Here is a 19,190-nt window from a genome sequence, read left to right as displayed (position 1 = left end):
TTAAGGATTTGAAAATACGTTAGAAATTCAGAAAAATTCAGAAGATAGTTAAAAGTCTGAGTTGGTTTACTGCACAATGGAACATCGGGTATAACAATTTATAACGGTTTATTTTACGATCCTAGAATTTCATCCCAAATTGGACGCTTCATCTAATTTCATACTGGATATAACACACTATAGGATGACGCCACTAACCTAGGAATCCGGGAAATTACTCTTTTTTACAAAATAAGGGGATTTCATAAAATAGCTAAGAATCAGGGAAATTTGAAGGAATTGCTCGAATGCGTTAATTGATTGGATTCTTAGGCAGCAGATTATAAGTCCGGGAATAGTCGGCGAAAAGCGAGTCCGATAAAAGAGGCCTGCACTCTGAATTATCAATTACAATGAATCAATTGCAGATCACGATATCCGTGATAAAACGTTACGAGTAAAATCCCACAATAAATGAATTAAATGATAAAAAATGTTTATTTAAAACATATGAGAAATATTTCGGGCGGTTACTACCACCCTTCTTCAGTCTAAAAATGTGAATGAAGACATTTTTAGACTGAAGAAGGGTGGTAGTAACCGCCTGAAATATTTCTCATATGTTTTAAATAAACATTTTATCACTAAATTCATTTATTGTGGGATTTCACTCGTATCAGTTACAATGAATAGATATACTTGTCCGTTATAAAGTTCGTTGTAACGAGGTTACGTTGTATTTCTAAACTAGATCGTTTTCGTAACTCGACGTTCAGGTGATTTTCACTTTTCTCATCGGTTTGCCGGTGATCGGTACGGCCAACCATTGACTCAACATGAACCCGGTCCCGACGAATACCATCAACGAGAAAAACGTCAGCAGCGTCACGCGAGCTATGAACATATAATCGTAAATCTGAAAAATATCCAAATTATCAACTATTAAATATAGCTACAAAGCAGCCATAACATGTTATCAGGCAGTTGTTGTCCCTTCCCCCCCCCCCCAAGCTTCTAGAACAAAAATACAATGAATTTAGCCACAAAGCCTTTAACCCTTTCAGTGCTGACTAATTAATACCCTATAGCGCTGGAGATAATTTGAAAATTTTTTAAAATTCCACCCTAGTGTGTTGAATAACGGGAATACCACTATAATGCGTCTACACCGCGGTACGGTGTATCGTTAGTTACTAATATTTCACTATGTTTGACAGATGCTGCCATTTTTCAAGAGATAATAACTAATTACTGATATCATCAATACACCGCATTGCGGTGTACAAGCAAAATCCATCACCGATTTGTACACCGCACTGCGGTGTAGATGCACTGAAAGGGTTAAAGCAACGAACTGTGCCTTCTGCTGATTACTATTAGTCCTATAACTATCGTTCGGGAACCATGCGGACAATGAACGTACCTTGATGTCTTCAATGATTCCTGAAGGCGGCTCTCGAGGTATATACCATAAAATCAACGTTATTACCACGGCTAACAGCAACATACCAACGCAACCAAACCTGTAAGAAAAACAACAAACTGCCTTCATATCCACCTGAACTTTCTAGATCAGATTTTTCCACTCTCTATTCCATGATGCCGATGGGCATGGCACTGGCCTAAGTGATTAAAAGAATTGTTATGGTAGGTCGGCTACAACCATTAGGGACACCTCGAACTATCTATAAATTATAATCACTCAATTTACAAAAAATGTCTCGGGCCAGGCACAAAAATTTCTGATTTTTGCCTGGGTGCCGGTGGGTGGTGTGTATCATCTACTATCTTGGCTTTCCATCTTATCTATGATCTTTTTGGAAAACTTACTTGGCGAGTCCTTCAGCTCTGGCGAGCGCGAGTGCTGTGAATAGACAGAATATCCAGATAAACGCCAGTACGATAATACCAACACCCATACCCAATACGAGCGCCATCGTCTCGAAAAACAGGCGAATTTCAGCAGCTTAAACTCGAAATTCTTCTCGTACTGATATTCGTATGGGTAATGTTGCGATAACGACGAATGAATCCAAGGCCTCTCGAAATCAACATCGACCACTCGATCAATATAATTCAATTAATTTTGTTTTTAATATTGTCTTATTACATTTTTAATCACGAAAACTGTTGACTGCTTTTTAGAATCATTCTTGATTCTGTTTTTTTGCGCAAAGTGTCGGGTATTTTTTAAATTGAATTTGACTAAAAAGGCGGAGACTGGTCATAGCTTTCTTGTATATAATGATAGAGTACATTCCGAACGATTCACAAAACTATATACCATTAAAACAATTAAGACATGATTTTATCATAAAATCTGATGGAAATTTGAATTCTGAGTTGCTCCGAATGCGAACTATATTCACAACTAGTCCGCGCCGTCGATGGATCGAATCCGGGGAAACTCGCGCTACTTTTATCAGTAAACAACATGGCGAGCGCCGAAAACAATTCGAAAACCTGAAATAAAAACTCTCGGATTACTCGTCGAAAACGATGTTGTCGCTACGAATCGGCTGAAACGATGAAACCCGTGGCTATTTTTCTGTTATTCTACGGCTTGTCCTGCGGTAAGTTCAGCTTTTTCTATCGAAAATTCGATGATTTCTTATGACATTTCTTTCCAATTTCTTGGAGAATTTCTTCTTAAAAAGTTAAAAATGTCAAAATCTCCTGTCCTTGCCGCTCTTCTCGGTCAGCGCTTGCATGGAGAAATGAAATGATCGCAGTTTGTCTTGCTTCAAACCAGTCAGGCTTGTTGATAGCATGGTTTGGAAAGTTTGGTCAAGTGTGAGTGACTAATTGAACCAGCCTTTTGTTGGTGTAGTGGGTTTCGAGTTTTGAGGCCAATAATGGTGTCAGACTTGCCTATTCATTCAGCTCTTGCGGTGACCAGTCAGGTGTGGTGTGACTGGTCGATTCATCGCAAACAATACCCTCTTTCAGACCTTGCTCCCACCCAAACTAAAATTATTAATACTCTTAACTCCTAGTTCATTATCTCCTTTTTCAATTATGAATATTTTTCATGTTAGATAAAAACAAACATCTGCAAAATAATGAAAAAACTGGCCCTAATTCTTTAATCATGATCAAAATCTGTAGTTTTCTTTTCAGTCCTGTTATCAGGAAATTACTTGTAATTTTCGTCCTAACAGGGCCACAATTTTTTCAACCTATATGAAAATATGGTTAATTTTTTTTGAGGCAAAGCTAGAAATGTTGAAGAAAATGCGATATTGAATTCAAGGATTGGGTGTTTCATTATTGACTCGTTTTTCACAGGAAAAATTCTAGATTGATTGATAGCTTTAAACCACTTTTCTTGTTTCCCAAATTCTAAATAGAGGGTCGCGGGAGCTTAAATGACAGGGTTATAGCCGCTGACCTGGGAAACCTGGGAAACTCAGGGAATCAGAAAACTCCTGCAGGAAATTTGATAAATTTTAGCCAAAAACCTGGAAAAATCATGGAATTCAGATATAATGTTATTGACTTGTTTCGAATGAAAAATGATTCACTCATTGGGAATTTTGTATTGGGCTGAAAAATCAGGGAAAACTCAGGAGATTTGTAAATGGGTGGAAAGTTGCATTCCATCCTGGAGTGGAAACCTGTTTGTTGTCGCAGGTAGCCGTTGGCACTTCCCCACAGCCTGTTCTACAGTGTTTGGATATTGTAGTTTTTTTTTTCACGGCTGGTTTTGGAATGTGGTGGGTCAGACTCAAGACCTATCGAATTACTCAAACACAAAGACATTTCCAATTAACATTTCAACTGACGATGTAAATCTTTATTTACCGTGATAGAAATATTATCAACATTCCTGGAATTCCTGGAATCATTGTTTATCCTCCCAGGAAATTCATAATATTAGATGCATAGTTATATTTGTATACTGGATTTCAGTAATCCTTAAGAGAAATATCCTTAACCTGGACCCGGTTTTATAGACCGGGTATCAGAGTTACCCCTAGGGATAAATCCTTAACCTGGGCCTGGTTTTATAGACTGGGTATCAAAGTTATCCCTAGGGATAAATCCTTAACCTGGACCCGGTTTTATAGACTGGGTATCAAAGTTACCCCTAGGGATAAATCCTTAACCTGGACCTGGTTTTATAGACTGGGTATCAAAGTTACCCCTAGGGATAAATCCTTAACCTGGACCTGGTTTTATAGACTGGGTATCAAAGTTACCCCTAGGGATAAATCCTTAACCTGGACCTGGTTTTATAGACTGGGTATCAAAGTTACCCCTAGGGATAAATCCTTAACTTGGACCTGGTTTTATAGACTGGGTATCCCTGACTAATGCAATATTGATCCCATTTCGTTTACCCTTAATACCCCAGTGTTTTTAACCCTCTGAACAGATTTTATCTATATCAATCTTCACACCCAGAGTCTTATGTAAATTACCAATGAGTACACATTTATTATACCGGTACCTAGGCTATAGTAATTCAAAGTATGAAGAGACTTTCCCTTAATTCAGTACAATTTATACAATACACTGTATATACTTACAATACTACAATACATACAACAACTGGTGTTCGCTTAAATACTGAAATATATACAACAACTGGTCTTCATTTCTTCGAGACTTCATGAAAATTGTATTGTCTTCTCAGAAAGCGATTTGTGGTGTTGAATAATTTACTTTACGCATCAAACGTTGATGAAACTCTCCTGGACCCGGTTCTACAGTCCTGAGTTAACTCCGAGATAAGATTAGTGTCATGACGTGAATATCTTGTCCTTTTCTCATCATTGAAATAACGTCGTGATCTTGAATTTAGATGATCTATTTTCAACTTCTATCTTACAACTTCAACTAGAAAACTGTGTGCTTGACAATATTTTTGTTTATATATAATGGAGAGAGTACTACTCATCGATGTTGATGCCCTTTTTCACATATCAATATCAGGCTGATTAATTTACAAGAGAATTATATTTAGCATTATTAAACTATATTACATCCACAAGAAACGTTAATATACACTCCGATAAAAATCTAAATTAAAACAAAGAAATGTACTGCATGATATTAGTTCATTTTCGATGAGTTAACTCAGAATCTTAACATCCTGAAATCAGTGTTGTGATGATTATAACACCTCCGAGAATAAAGTCCGAAATGTTAAATATATATTTTTCACAAGGGCCGATTAATGATCTATGATCCACTCGGTCCACCCCCTATAAATCTGCCTTTTAACCCAGAGTCAAATCTTAACTCAGAACTGTGGAACTGGGCCCTGGAGCTTAAATGCCTAATGCCCTCCTCAAAACAGATACGTTTTAAATTTTTCTATTACATCTGTTGAGATCAATGAATGATTAAAATGGTATTACATCGAGTTTGAGTTAGATTGAGCTAATTTTTTCTCGGAAAAATGGAAAAAATTCAGGGAATTCACATAATTCTGTTGACCTGGGCCCGGTTTCATAGACTGAGTATCTAAAGTATCCCCAGGGATAAATCCTTAACCTGGGCCCGGTTTCATAGACTGAGTATCGAAGTTATCCCTAGGGGTAAATCCTCAATTTGGGTGACAACCACCGTAGTAACAATGAGAAACCATGGTTATAACTGACTAGATTCAAAATGTTCCCGGGGACTATCTTTCTTCCACATCTATGAAACCCAGCCCACGTGTTACCATACCAATACGTGATTCGATGAAAAATGAATGAATTTTAACATTTTAAACCAAGAAATTTCTCTGATTCACAGCAGGGGGAATTTCGTTTTCATGGAAAAATCAGGGGATTTTTTCAAAGTCACCACCCTGTAAAATTGAATTTTCGATGATGATTTTGTTGTTGTTATTGTAGTGGCCTGCGGCGAGTGGAATGTCGGTTGTTACAGGTTTGAACTGACGAAATACAACATCAGTTCAATGATCGGTGGCAATGCGGGGATCAACGTCGACTCCTGCGCTCGAAACTGCCGTCTTAAAAAGTAAGACGATCAAGTTTGTTCTAATCGGTTCCTGGGGGTCTTGTGAAACTTGTACAACTCCGCTTTATATTTTGCCTTTGTGAACATCAAAATGCCGTTTGCTTTTTGGGTGCGACAAGTTCAGGTCCTGTTACAAGTGAAAAAAATTGTCACCATACAATGGCTGGGGGTGTACAGTTTGAATAGCCCCCTCATCGCGGTAATGATCCTAATATTGCCTTTTTTGGACATCAAAATGCCGTTTTGGGATGTGAGTCCTTCAAAATTAGCCCCTGTTTTTTTTTTGCGTGAGCCCAGAGTGTCTTTGAATATTTTTTCATAATGTTCTGATGTACGTTAATATGATATTGCTATTTTGATTTCTCCGCTTTGTTTTTTTCCTAGGTATAAATATGCCGGTATCCTGAACAGTAAATCCTGCTATTGCGCGAACAGCCTTCACGATAATTACATCGTCGAAACTTCAAAATGTTCAAAAAGGTAACATTTCTACAATTAGGGTCAGGAGTCTGCGTCGTTGTCAGAAACCCATCGATATCTAAACAACTTTTATTTCTTATTTAAAGATAAACTTTTTAGATTCATTCATTTATTGTGGTATTTTTACTCGTCGTCGCTTATTGTGATTCTCAACTGATTCAGATTGACACAATTTAAGTAAAACAATAAATGAAGCTCTCTCTCTCTGTTTATAGATGTATAAAGACGTTGAGTTTGGTTGATTTACCGTGCGGTGACGCCGGGTATATCAGTATCTACACGACGCGCGGTCCGTTTATACTGACCGGTGAAATCTCAGTCGAGGATCACATCCTCATCAGCAGACGCACGTCAATAGAGGTCATCGTTAAAATGGCCGCATTAATGAATTACACGAATTCAGGTATGTAAAAAATTATCTATACAGGCCCAATAATGCTACTGTGGCAATTGAGGTCCACCAGGGGTCAGTAGTGTGGAATAGGACATCAGCTACTGCGGCATTAGAAAATTCCACTTGTGGCAAGTGAGGATCCACTAGGTGTCGCTAGTGTGCAGTAGGACATCAACTACTGCGGCAATAGAGGATTTCACTTGTGGCAAGTGAGGATCCACCAGGTGTCGCTAGCAGTTACTCTGTCTATGCTTCGATTCTTCCGAAATTGAATTGAAATCGTTTCTCTGAGTAAATCTCGAATTATTCTTATTATTATTAGGTGTGCGCAACATGACGGCAGACGACCTGAAGGTGAAGGTCGTCGTTGAGGTATCGGGTAGCGTTTACCAAGAAACGATCGTCGTCAACGAAGGAACAGACGACGGTCGAACGTTGATTCATCACACGTTTAACAACGAGGGAATTAAATCAATCAGTGAGTATAGAAAAAAAACATGTCCGCCTTCGTACTGAATCCCCCTATGACATCATCTAACTATCTACTAGTAACCTCGCAGAAAAGATGGCTCCCTTCTTGATATCTCCCTATGACATCATCAAATTGTCTACTAGTGATTTGATTTATAGACACTTCTAGAAAAGATTTCTGCCTCCATAAATCCCCCTATGACATCATCAAATTGATTGGCAGTTTAATTTTGTTTCAGATTTGAATGTTGAAAACGCCATATCGACATTTTACACGTCCACTCAAATCTCCGTCCATTTGCCGGCTCCACACGACCTTCAAGTCAATCTAATACGTCCATCCAGCGTGGAGCTGCCGTCCTGTATTCTGTTGAAGTATTACCCGATTCCGAAAGATTCCGTCACCGTTTTCATCAACCAATCGGTGAGCTTCGAAGCTTCGGTTGCCGTGGGAACGAATTTGACGTTTCGATGGCGATTTCCCGACGCGACAGCGGAGAATTCTTCGGTCGTCTCCGATTCTAAAATACCGAATGATACATGCGCTGGAAGAACGTGTTTGACAGACGCTCAGGTGAGACGTTTACTAAAATATACAGAACTGTGAATGAATTAAACCAGTTTAACCCTTTCAGTGCTGACTAATTAATACCCTATAGGGCTGAAGATAATTTGAAAATTTTAAGAAATTCCACCTGAGTGTAAAATAACAGGAATACCACTATAGTGCGTCTACACCGCGGCGCGGTGTATCGTTAGTTACTAATATTTCACTATGTTTGACAGGTGCTACCATTTTTCAAGAGAGATGAAAACTAATTACTAATTACATCAATACACCGCAGTGAGGTGTACTAGCAAAATCTATCACTGATTTATACACCGCACTGCGGTGTAGATGCACTGAAAGGGTTAACAGTAACGTCAGTTAAACTGTTTTTGGTGAAAAAGTTCAACTCAAAATTTGATTTAATTCCTCTATGAATGTATGGTTTAAGCTACCTTGAATTCAATTCATGTAGAAGTGAATTTTTTTGTGACTCGAGGTAAATCCCGTCTTAGCCCATTGAAACAATTGTTCGAATTTTAAGAATGATTTATAACGAATAAATAATATATTTTCTGTTTGGGAATTTTATTGGCAGATTAATCGAGAGAATACTGCTGGGTAGGTATTGGTATGATAACTGTTGTGTCAAGGTAGATCTGACCTGTAGCCTGGAGCTATCCTCCATTCAGCTGCCCAGAACCACATAGCCTGGAGCTATCCTCCTCTCAGCTGTCTGGATACCACCCCACCAAACTATCTACTGCCTGGTACCAATTTCATATTTTGTAGTCCCGGTTTTTGTGCCATGTTTACATGGATTTTCAGCTTCCAATTTAGTCTTGCTTTTTACAGCGGTTTGGTGAATGTTTTTCCTTTTTTTCCAGCTGAAAATTTATGTTTTTTATTATTTCGCGTGAGCATGTCGTTTAGCTTCAGTTGTATCCGCAGTTTAGCTTCAGCGGTGTCGTTTGGTGTCAGTAAAATTTTCCCTATCAGGTTTGAAATTTGAATGAATATTTTACCAGTCGCGTTTTTGTCGTTATATTATTCAGGATCATCGTTTTACCGTAGAAGGCATGTTTAATATATTCGTGACGGTCGCCAATGATTTCGGAACGATCAATAAAACCATTCACGTGGTAAGCAGAAGATATTTTTATTGTCCAAAATTTCATCGCTTAAACACGGTTCCTTACGACTCCTCGAAAAGGGGTTCAGAAATATTTTCGACCGGTTTTTTATTTCCAGATCGTTTTGACTCATCGAATTTCGAATTTGACGCTGGGCACGAAACTCGGCAAGGACTACTCCGTGCGTATCCACGACAACGTCGCGTTCGTCATCTCGATGACGACGACGTCGCGTCTGCATTCGATCATGAACATCTCGTTTGGCGACGGAAACACGAAGATGTACGTGTTAAAAGAGCGGCAGACGGCGTCGGACTCGGTTCCGGCGGTCAGCGGTGCTATCCACCTCGTAGCGAGTTATGAACACGGCTGTAAACTCTCGGTCGAGATTACACACGCGTATTCCGTTCAGAGTCCGTTCCGGCCGGAAGTCCGCGCTTATAACGACGATTACCTAAAACGCGGCGGCGGACTCGTCGCGCGCAAGTTCGAATACGCGAATCTAACCCGTCCGATTTTAGTGTTAAAGGATTTAGTCGGTGCGAACTTGTCGATGCCTCACGCGGTTCGCACGAGAACGAACATCCGTCTGTCCGTTCGACTGAGTATGGCCGCCATGCAGACGACTTTCGATTGGTCGATTCGAAAATTGGACGCGAGCCAAATCAAAGGCGAAATCTCGATCGCGAATTTCACGACGAAGTCGCCCATTTTGAATTACGAGTTTACGAACGCGGGAACGTACGTAGTCGCGGTTACGGCTCGGAATTCGATCAGCGTAACGCGGACTGAGGCGCGTACGATCGCGCAGGACCCAGTCGCCGGACTGGTCGTCACTAAATCGCGGTTCTCGCAGTTTCTGCCGGTTGGAACGCGCGTGCGTTGTCGGGCGCGGGTATCGAGCGGCACCGACGCGGTATTCGCGTGGGACTTTAACGACGCGACGAACCCGACGTTCTCCGCGCGACGCGAATCCGATTTCGAGTCCGCCGCGAATCATACGTTCGATAGTGTCGGCGTTTATAATGTGACGGTGCGCGCGTCGAATTACGTCTCGTCGAAGCAGACGGGTCTGACCGTACGAATTGAGGAACCGATCACCGGTTTGATCGTCACCTCCGATTCGCCGAGGTCGCGCGGAGCCGTCGTGCGTATTCGGGCGCGCGTCGTTACCGGTAGCAACGTGGTGTGGGACGCGGATTTCGACGGAACGGGACGCCAGCGGATCGGCGCCGGCAGGAAGGACGTTAGCGTGGAACGCGTGTTCGATTCACCCGGTCTCCACCAGGTGACGGTCTACGCCGATAATAAAGTGTCGGTACCGTTTAAGAGAATCGAGGTCGTCATTCAGGATACGATACCTTACATCAATATAACAACCTTACAGAATGCGGTCACCGGGAAACCAACAGTACTCGTCGCTCTCATCAGCGGTACGTGCTTTTTCTTTGAAACGTATAAGAGATGTCTGCCGCGATAAAATCACCCTATGACATCATCAAATCACTAGTAATCCTTTTGATCTATGATTCTCAATGTCCCCTTGGAAAAATTGCTTTTACATCTGAAATTTTTTATCTGAATTGAAACCTGCTTCTACAAAAGATCGCCCTATGACATCATCAAATTTTCTACTGGGATTTGATCTATGGACACTTCTAGAAAAGATGTCTGCCTTCATAAATCCCCCTATGACATCATCAAATTGTCTACTCGTGATTTGATCTATAGACACATCCAGAAAATATGGCTTTCACATAACTCCCCCTATGACATCATCAAGTTGTCTACCATTGATTTGATTAATAGACACTTCTAGTAAAGATATCTGCCTCCATGAATCCCCCTATGACATCATCAAATTGTCTACTAGTGATTAGATCTAAAGACACTTCTAGAAAAGATGTCTGCCCCGATAGATCCCCCTATGACATCATCAAATTGTCTACTACTGATTCCATCTATAGATACTTCTAGAAGTCTGCTTCCATGAATCCCCCTATGACATCATCCACGCATGCCTTCATAAATCTGTTCATGATGTAAGCCCACTGTGAAATCTAAGTAACTAGCTAGTACCAGTACCACTCCTTCAGACGTCATGACTACGGATGCCACTCCTTTTCATGACGTAGGTTTAGATTTTATTTTTTCGCATTGATCAAATTTCTCCGCGTTAAATTTAGAATGAATTAGAAACCTCACGAAATCTGATCTACCAGTACCTACAGTGTAAAAATAGGTATGACATTTTATATATATACATATATATATATATATTTATATATATATATATATATATATATATATATATATATATATATATATATATATATATATATATATATATATATATTTTGAAATGATTTCGATCCGGCCAAATTTTATACCCTCACACATTAGCTGTCGTTGATGTTGAAAGGAGTCGTTGGCTTTCTTTAGTTTATTTCTTTCTTAGAAAGCTTTGCATATGCAGAACTTTGCATATGCAGAACTATCAACTGTTTCAGATATACAGTATTTGAGACTACCTTATTCGATGATGAGAAATACTGATTTTATTGGTTTGATGCGTACAGAAATATGAACTTTGTTACTATTAAGGTCTTTCTGTTGATTACTGATAAATTTGAACAGAAATATGAAAGATGTTACTGAAGGTCTTACTGTTGATTACTGATTAATTTGAACAGAAATATGAAAGATGTTACTGAGGATCTTACTGTTGATTACTGATTAATTTGAACAGAAATATGAAAGATGTTACTGAGGATCTTACTGTTGATTACTGATTAATTTGAACAGAAATATGAAAGATGTTACTGAGGGTCTTACTGTTGATTACTGATTAATTTAAAACAGAAATATGAAAGATGTTACTGAGGGTCTTACTGTTGATTACTGATTAATTTGAACAGAAATATGAAAGATGTTACTGAGGGTCTTACTGTCGATTACTGATTAATTTGAACAGAAATATGAAAGATGTTACTGAGGGTCTTACTGTCGATTACTGATTAATTTGAACAGAAATATGAAAGATGTTACTGAGGGTCTTACGGTCGATAACTGATTAATTTGAACATTTTCTTTCATATTTCGATGAAATGTTTTTGAGAAAAATTCAATTTGTTGCTGATAGCAGTTTACATAGGTTGACAGACCCGCGTACTTATCGATGTCAAATTTTTCATGAAATTTTTAGGATCTCTCATCAAAAGGACGGATGTTTTGTACCGATGGACGATCGAAAATGTAACCGTAATGTCGACGCAGCCGATCCTAAAACGCATATTCCAACTGCCCGGAAAAATCGATTACGAACTAATAGTCGAAAATCAAGGTGAGCATTTCAGATTTGTTATGAAGGGGGCGGGCAGTTCATAGATTTAAAAATGACCGGTTTCATAAATTTTGATATTAGTTCCATAAATTCTAATCTGGTCATAAGTTTGAACTTTAAAATTGGACCCAAATTAGCTTAGCCTGGACTTATTTTAGGTCTGAAATGTGAAACTGGACCGAAATTAGTTTAGCCCGGTCTTATCTTAAGTCTCAAATTGTGTAATTCAACCAAAATCTCTTAAAATATTTATTTTTCATTTTCAGTGAGTTCTCGTTCAGTTCAAGGTCAAATTGACGTTGTTTCCACGACGACCGATTCATTACGTCTGCTCCACAACGTCACCTATATGTACGGAACAAACACCAACTTCACGCTCGTCGGGTTACCGCTGATTCGATGCTCGGTGAAAATTTCCTACGGCAACGAGAAAAAAGCCGTGTTGTCGACGGACGGCCGATCTACGTTCAGGTAAAACTGGCAGACGGAAATATTGATCGAATCCGGGTTGCTCCGGGAATATCCAAATATAACATTTTAAGCCATTCCTCACTTTTGTGGATGGCTCCGAAATGATAAAATGGGTAGCATTTAGAGCCATCTCTATTCTAGTGGGTGGCTTCGAGAATCAGGATATATAAGTCTATCCCTTTCTATAGCGGGTGGTTCCGGGTGGTTTTAGTGCCCTCTTGAAAATTCTTGTTTCTGATATTTCTTGTTTCGCGGGTTGTCGATATTTCAGTTGGACATACACGTACACGTGGTCGAGTCTGTACGAAATACAGATGGCAGTGACACCTAGCGGCGGTGTCGAACAGCAATTATCGTCCGTTCTCGTCGTGCAGGCCCCGATCTCTTCTCTAAACATCAACGGCCCGTCTGTCGTTGCCTTACAAAGGTACGCAGTAAAATCTCGATTTTATATCTGATTTCCCTGCTAGTTTTTGATGCTAAAAATGTTTTTTTGCATTTCAGGGTTCTGACCAATCAGAAATGGCTGTGTTCTGTCGGTTCTGGTACCGATATTGTTTATAGGTGGCAGGTCGATTCTAGTACGATCTTTACAGCTGAAAACTACGTAAGTTTTTCGGAACTATTTTCATTCTTGAAAGTAATCAAGATACTTAGCTCAGGCTTGACAGCGGAGATGGACCAAAATTTAGCCTGGGTTTAGCTTGGTATAATCTCAAGTCTGAACTTTTAAGCTTAGCCTAATCTTTAAGTCTCAACTGTGGAACTGGACCAAAATGAGTTTAGTCCGACCTAATCTTAGGTTTCAACTGTGGAACTGGACTAAAATGAGTTTAGCCCAGTCTAATCTCAAGTCTGAACTTTTAAGCTTAGCCTAATCTTATAGTCTCAACTGTGGAACTGGACCAGAATGAGTTAAGCCTGCACTGTGCCTCAAGACTCAAAAACATAGAACTTACCTAAATTGGCTTAACCTGGTCTTATCTTGAGTCTCGGCTGTAGAACTGGGTCATGTTCACCACTTGTAAAAAAGAATTTTTCTGATATTTTTTCCGCAGATTTTCTACAATTTCTCGCATTCGGGCGAATTCGATGTCAAGGTCACTGCAATAAACGTGTTCGGTAATATTACCACCAGTAAACGGGTTACCGTGCAACACCCGATAATAAGCGTCAATATTACGGTTGCTCTGGTAATTCAGGGGGAGGCGTCTCGAATTGAAATTGACATCGAGGGTGGCGACAGTTTCGAAATCATAATAGATTTCGGTGACGGAAAAAATCGTACGATTCAAACGACGCGGAGAGCAGACGCAGGAGCAGGAGCAGCAGACGCAGGAGCAGCAGACGCAGGAACAGCAGACGCAGGAGCAGCAGACGTAGCAGCAGACGCAGGAGCAGCAGACGGATTGTTGCAAACGATTCGCGGAACGTCCATTTACCACATGCCACCAAAGTTCAAGGTCATTGCGGAGCATCGTTACGCGACGGAGGGCGATTACGTGATCCGCGCGACCGTCGTTAACGAGGTCAGTAATCGGTCAGCAACGGCCACCGCCAAGGTCGAGCAGCGGATCAGCGGGGTCGTCGTCAGTAGCGACAGCAAACGGATTGTTGAAACCGGCGAAGTGGTCGTAGTTAAGGTGACCGTCGAGAAGGGGAACGATTTGAAATTTAGTTGGAATTTTCGCAGTGTCGGCTCGCCGCAAGTTCTAACGTAAGATTTATTGAATTCAAAGACCCAATACAGGACCTGGGGCTGCTGGTTGTCGAATGTTGGTTAGAGTTAACCAGACGATAGTTGACATAATTGAAAGTTCATTGTAACTATGGTATTTATCCACCGCTTGTTTTTAACCAACTTTTTAGCAACTGGCAAACGACCATGGAACTAGTAGTTCAGTAGTCACAATTCCTGATGAATTTGAAAGTAATTCAAAATGAATGATTTTGTATCAGTATTTTAAACTTATTTTGTATTATGAGTCAATTAGAGTCGATTTGAAGCCATAACTTTGATTATTGCTGGGGTCCTGGTTTCATGAAACATTTGCTTAAGTTTGAATCATGTTGTCAACTATCCACTGGTTAACTTTAACGAATTTTTAACCCTTTCAGCGCGTCTACACCGCAATGCGGTGTATAAATCGGTGAAGGATTTTGCTAGTACACCACGCTGCGGTGTATTGATGTAATTAGTAATTATCTCTTGAAAGATGGCAGCACCTGTCAAACAGTGAAATACTAGTAACTAACGATACACCGCACCGCGGTGTAGACGCACTATAGTGGTATTCCCGTTATTCAACACATTAGGGTGGAATTTTTCATAATTTTCAAATTATCTCCAGCAATATAGGGTATTAATTAGTCAGCACTGAAAGGGTTAATCAACTGTAGCCCCTGTATTTTGAACTAGGCCGTTTCGAATTTTCAAATTTTCTCCATCAATAATCGACACTGATTAACTGTATCTATTGTTACGACAGTTCGGGACGTACGAGTACGGCGTCGTTCATGTTTCTCGATCCCGGTACGTTTAACGTCAGCGTCAGTATCACTAACGCCGCCTATAAACAGCCAGTCGTAGCCTGGTTACCGGACGTGTTCGTCGTCGCCGAGCCGGTATTGAACGTCGCTGTCGGACTGCACCGTCTGAATCCTCGGACCGCGGCGGCGCTTTCTGTATCCGGATACACGCACGAGATTACATTCACTGCTGTGTAAGTATTTGCCCCTATGACATCATGAAACTGTCTATTAGTAATTTGATCTATTGGCACTTCTAGGAAAAATATCTGCCTTTACTAATCTCCCTATGACATCATTGAATTACCTACTAGTGATCCGACCCAGTAGACAATCCTAGGAAAGATGTCTTCCTCCATAAATCCCCCTATGACACTTTTCAAATTTCAACTTGTAATTTGATCTGTAGACACTTGTAGATTTGATATCGGCCTCCAGAAATCCCCCTATGACATCATCAAATAAGAACTGATTTTATTTGCAGAGCTGCGTCAGGTTCAGGAATGACGTTTGAGTTTAATTTCGGGGACGGAACGACCAAAAACAAATCGGCAATTTATCATGAGATGAGAGGTTCTTACTACGCGAACATCAAACACGTTTATAACAGAGGTAAAACAGCTTATTCTGCGTCCCCGGGGTTCCAGGCCCGATCCAATGAGACTGGATCCAGTTCCACGGTATAACTCTATAGAGTTAACCCTTACAACTACATCAGGTTCCAGGGTTGTGGCAACCCGATCCAATGAGACTGGATCCATTTCCAAGGTTAACTCTTACTCACAACTAGATCAGGATCCAGTTCCGCTGTCTCGAATCGTCGAACCAGGTCCTGAACTGCCGATCTGGGTCCAGAATCGTGGAACTGGGTCCAGAATTGTGGAACTGGGGTCCGGAACTCTGGATCCAGGGGCCGATTCCTCAGTTGAGACTTAAGTCCAAATTGGTCTTAAATTTTAAGTTGTTAGTTGTCTTAAGTTGTTAGATTGGTTGTAGAACTAACGTGTTCTTGAATTGGTCTTAAGTCTAAGCCATGACTATGCAACTGGCCCCTGGTCCACATCTCATTTCCTAAGAAACACAAATCTTCAATGAATTCAACATTATTTTTGGTAATCTGTTTTTCAGTGGGGGTATACACGGTGTCGGTAAAAGCGTCGAATATCCTCGGAAGTGCACGAGCGACGATGAGGTCATCGTTTTACGTGCAGGTTGCGCCGAGCGGGTTACGATTCGTGAATTCGAGATACGCGAACGCCGTCGGCGAGGTCACGCGTTTACGAGTCGAACTCGAGGCCGGCACCGACGTGCAGATCGACTGGTTGCTAGGAGATGAGAATGAACTAACGAATGCGTGTAAGTTTTTCTTTTTACGATTAAATTTTATTTTCAGCTTTTCTTATTAGAAGTGACTCGGGCAGTTTTAGTATTACATACCTTTAATGTCTATTTCAACCTGACTTGAGAGCATTCCGGGTGGCCTAGCTCACTCATTTTTGGTAGTACATACCTGATAAAGGTCTTAGTAGGACCAGAAAGGACAGGCAGTCGAACTTAAACATCGTTTTTTAATCCAATTTAAACTGTATTGAAGGATATCCAAAAAGTCTGCATTGAGAGGGGTTCCTGAGAGAAAGAGACTCCGTGATTTGAAAGTTTAACAATATGTCTCCATGCCTACCAACTGAAGTTTGGTACGTAGGCATGGAAACATATTGTTAAACTTTCAAATCATGGAGTCACTTCTCTTCATTTAACCCCTTTCAGTGAAGACTTATTGGATATCCTTCAATACAGTTTCACATGGATTAAAAAACGATGTTTAAGGTGGACTGCCTGTCCTTTCTGGTCCTATTAAGACCCTTATCAGGTATGTACTACCAAAAATGAGCGAGCTAGGCCATCAGGAATGCTCTCAAGTCAGGTTGAAATAGACATTAGTAGCACATATCAGAATTTTTGAATGGGGTGGAATGAAAAAAAGTGACTCCATAATTTGAATAATATTTGTTTATTCAGCTAAATCAGTCACTCATCAGTACATCAACCCCGGCATGTATGTTGTACAAGTTACTGCTTACAACAAAGTCGACACCATTTACAAACTGATTAAAGTCTTCATCCAGAAACCGTTACAAGGTAAGAGGCCTGCTTTTAAAATGAGCCCGGTCTTATCTTCAATTTCAATTTATTTCATAAGATGTTATAAGAATATTTACAAACAGAACAAAAATCTTAAAGTCTCATCTGTGGAAATAGACCAAAATGAGCTCAGCCTGGTCTTGAGTCTCAACTGAGGAACTGGATTCCAATGAGTTTTGCCCGGTCTTATCTTATGTCTCATCTGTGGAAATAGACCAAAAATAATGAGCTCAGCCTGGTCTTATGTCAAGTCTCAATTTCGTAAAAGGGCTATTCATCACTTTCTAACACCCTATAGATACGTGTATGGAGATTGATCTCAACTGATTTGATTGTAGGTTGTTATTTGAAAGCGATGAAGATGATCGCGCGTACGAAGGAACAAGTGACGTTCATCGCGACGCCCGCACCCGACGATCCGAAAAATGTCGTCTATTACGAATTCGATTTCGGCGTCGGCAACAGTCAACAGAGTCTGTCCAATCAGACGGCGTACAGTTATAAACGGAAAGGCGTTAAAATCGTCAAGGTCACCGCGTTTAACTACATCAGCAACGCGACGTCTGCTCCTATCGAGGTCAAGGTCATTGAACCTATAGATGTATTGAAGGTAAGAGTTTTAAACGACTAATCCTCTATTGCCACAGTACAGTAATTGATGTCCTACTGCACACTAGTGACACCTGGTGGATCCTCACCTGCCTCAAGTGGAATCCTCTATTGCCGCAATAGGTGATGTCCTACTGTACACTAGCGACACCTGGTGGATCTTCACTTGCCTCAAGTGGAATCCTCTATTGCTGCAGTAGTTGATGTCCTTCTGCACACTAGTGACACCTAGTGGATCTACACTTACCTCAAGTGGAATCCTCTATTGCCGCAGTAGTTGATGTCCTACTGCACACTAGCGACACCCAGTGGATCTTAACTTGGTAAAAGTGCGCCATGCACCAACTGGGACCCCATTAATCAATGACACCAAACGAAGTTAAAACTGAAATTAATGAATTTTCGGTTGTTTGTATAGATTGAAATGGATGGCAGCGTTTTAGTGAATTCGATGGTTTCGTTGAAGTCGTATATCTACTCGGGGAGCGATGTCACTTACACGTGGGATTTAGGAGACGGTAGTCCGCAGATCGTTACTACAGAAGATCACATCAATCATACGTATACCAGGTAATTAATGATGTCATAGGGGGAATCCCAGGCGTATTAATTTCATAGTTTTGTTAGCCATTCAGTGTTGGCCATAGATAACGTTATAGTATGATAAGGGGGTTTATGAACTTGGACGGTTTGTCCTGTAAATTACTTATTGCGTTTGAAACCTACAATACGTCACGAGGTGAAGACATATCAGTATCTCTTGTTATCCCGATCTCAACAACTCTGTTCGATTTACGGGAAGTGTAAGCTCTTTAAGATGTGTCAGTTATTTCTGTTTTTGTAACGGCAGTAAGCAACGAGGATTATGAACTGATGAATGGAATGGATGGATTGTTTGTTATATTTGTATCGGGGTCAGAGAATATTCTCTCGAAAGCTGAAATTGTTTGTTATATTTGTAATAGGGTCGGTGAATATTTGATAATTCTAACGGCAGTGAATCTGGTCAGTAACATGTCGGTGTCGAGTGTTGTGTTTATACTGAACAGACCGTGTAAACCTCCGGACGTTAGGATACTAGGTGATAGAGGCATGAAGGTATGTAAAACCCCTGTT

At 40.5% G+C, this 19,190-nt stretch overlaps 2 protein-coding genes across 2 annotated transcripts in view; one reads left to right on the top strand and one right to left on the bottom strand.

The window, feature by feature from the left end:
• Positions 1 to 599: 599 nt before the first annotated feature.
• LOC141912179 (transmembrane protein 218-like) lies at positions 600 to 1,975 on the bottom strand. Its single transcript, XM_074803391.1, has 3 exons — positions 1,810 to 1,975; positions 1,403 to 1,502; positions 600 to 895 (listed from the first exon to the last, which is right to left on the bottom strand). The coding sequence occupies exons 1-3, from the start codon at positions 1,914 to 1,916 to the stop codon at positions 752 to 754; spliced, it is 351 nt and encodes a 116-aa protein (XP_074659492.1). The 5' UTR covers positions 1,917 to 1,975; the 3' UTR covers positions 600 to 751.
• Positions 1,976 to 2,400: 425 nt separating this feature from the next.
• LOC141912192 (polycystin-1-like protein 1) overlaps positions 2,401 to 19,190 on the top strand; it is a 94,301-nt gene continuing 77,511 nt past the window's right edge. Inside the window, exons 1-20 of the mRNA XM_074803406.1 lie at positions 2,401 to 2,552; positions 5,829 to 5,955; positions 6,340 to 6,435; positions 6,651 to 6,838; positions 7,152 to 7,307; positions 7,540 to 7,874; positions 8,903 to 8,989; positions 9,099 to 10,413; positions 12,186 to 12,323; positions 12,590 to 12,794; positions 13,066 to 13,221; positions 13,299 to 13,401; positions 13,853 to 14,511; positions 15,284 to 15,517; positions 15,808 to 15,935; positions 16,452 to 16,679; positions 17,343 to 17,462; positions 17,804 to 18,075; positions 18,493 to 18,644; positions 19,040 to 19,172. Of these exons, the coding sequence (XP_074659507.1) occupies positions 2,507 to 2,552; positions 5,829 to 5,955; positions 6,340 to 6,435; positions 6,651 to 6,838; positions 7,152 to 7,307; positions 7,540 to 7,874; positions 8,903 to 8,989; positions 9,099 to 10,413; positions 12,186 to 12,323; positions 12,590 to 12,794; positions 13,066 to 13,221; positions 13,299 to 13,401; positions 13,853 to 14,511; positions 15,284 to 15,517; positions 15,808 to 15,935; positions 16,452 to 16,679; positions 17,343 to 17,462; positions 17,804 to 18,075; positions 18,493 to 18,644; positions 19,040 to 19,172 (4,878 nt within the window). The 5' untranslated portion in view covers positions 2,401 to 2,506. The remainder of the gene's footprint in view (positions 2,553 to 5,828; positions 5,956 to 6,339; positions 6,436 to 6,650; positions 6,839 to 7,151; positions 7,308 to 7,539; positions 7,875 to 8,902; positions 8,990 to 9,098; positions 10,414 to 12,185; positions 12,324 to 12,589; positions 12,795 to 13,065; positions 13,222 to 13,298; positions 13,402 to 13,852; positions 14,512 to 15,283; positions 15,518 to 15,807; positions 15,936 to 16,451; positions 16,680 to 17,342; positions 17,463 to 17,803; positions 18,076 to 18,492; positions 18,645 to 19,039; positions 19,173 to 19,190) is intronic.

The sequence above is a fragment of the Tubulanus polymorphus genome, chromosome 10 (genome assembly GCF_964204645.1).
Source record: "Tubulanus polymorphus chromosome 10, tnTubPoly1.2, whole genome shotgun sequence".
Taxonomy (NCBI): Eukaryota; Metazoa; Nemertea; class Palaeonemertea; order Tubulaniformes; family Tubulanidae; genus Tubulanus; species Tubulanus polymorphus.
This window is presented reverse-complemented; position numbering and strand designations above follow the sequence as displayed.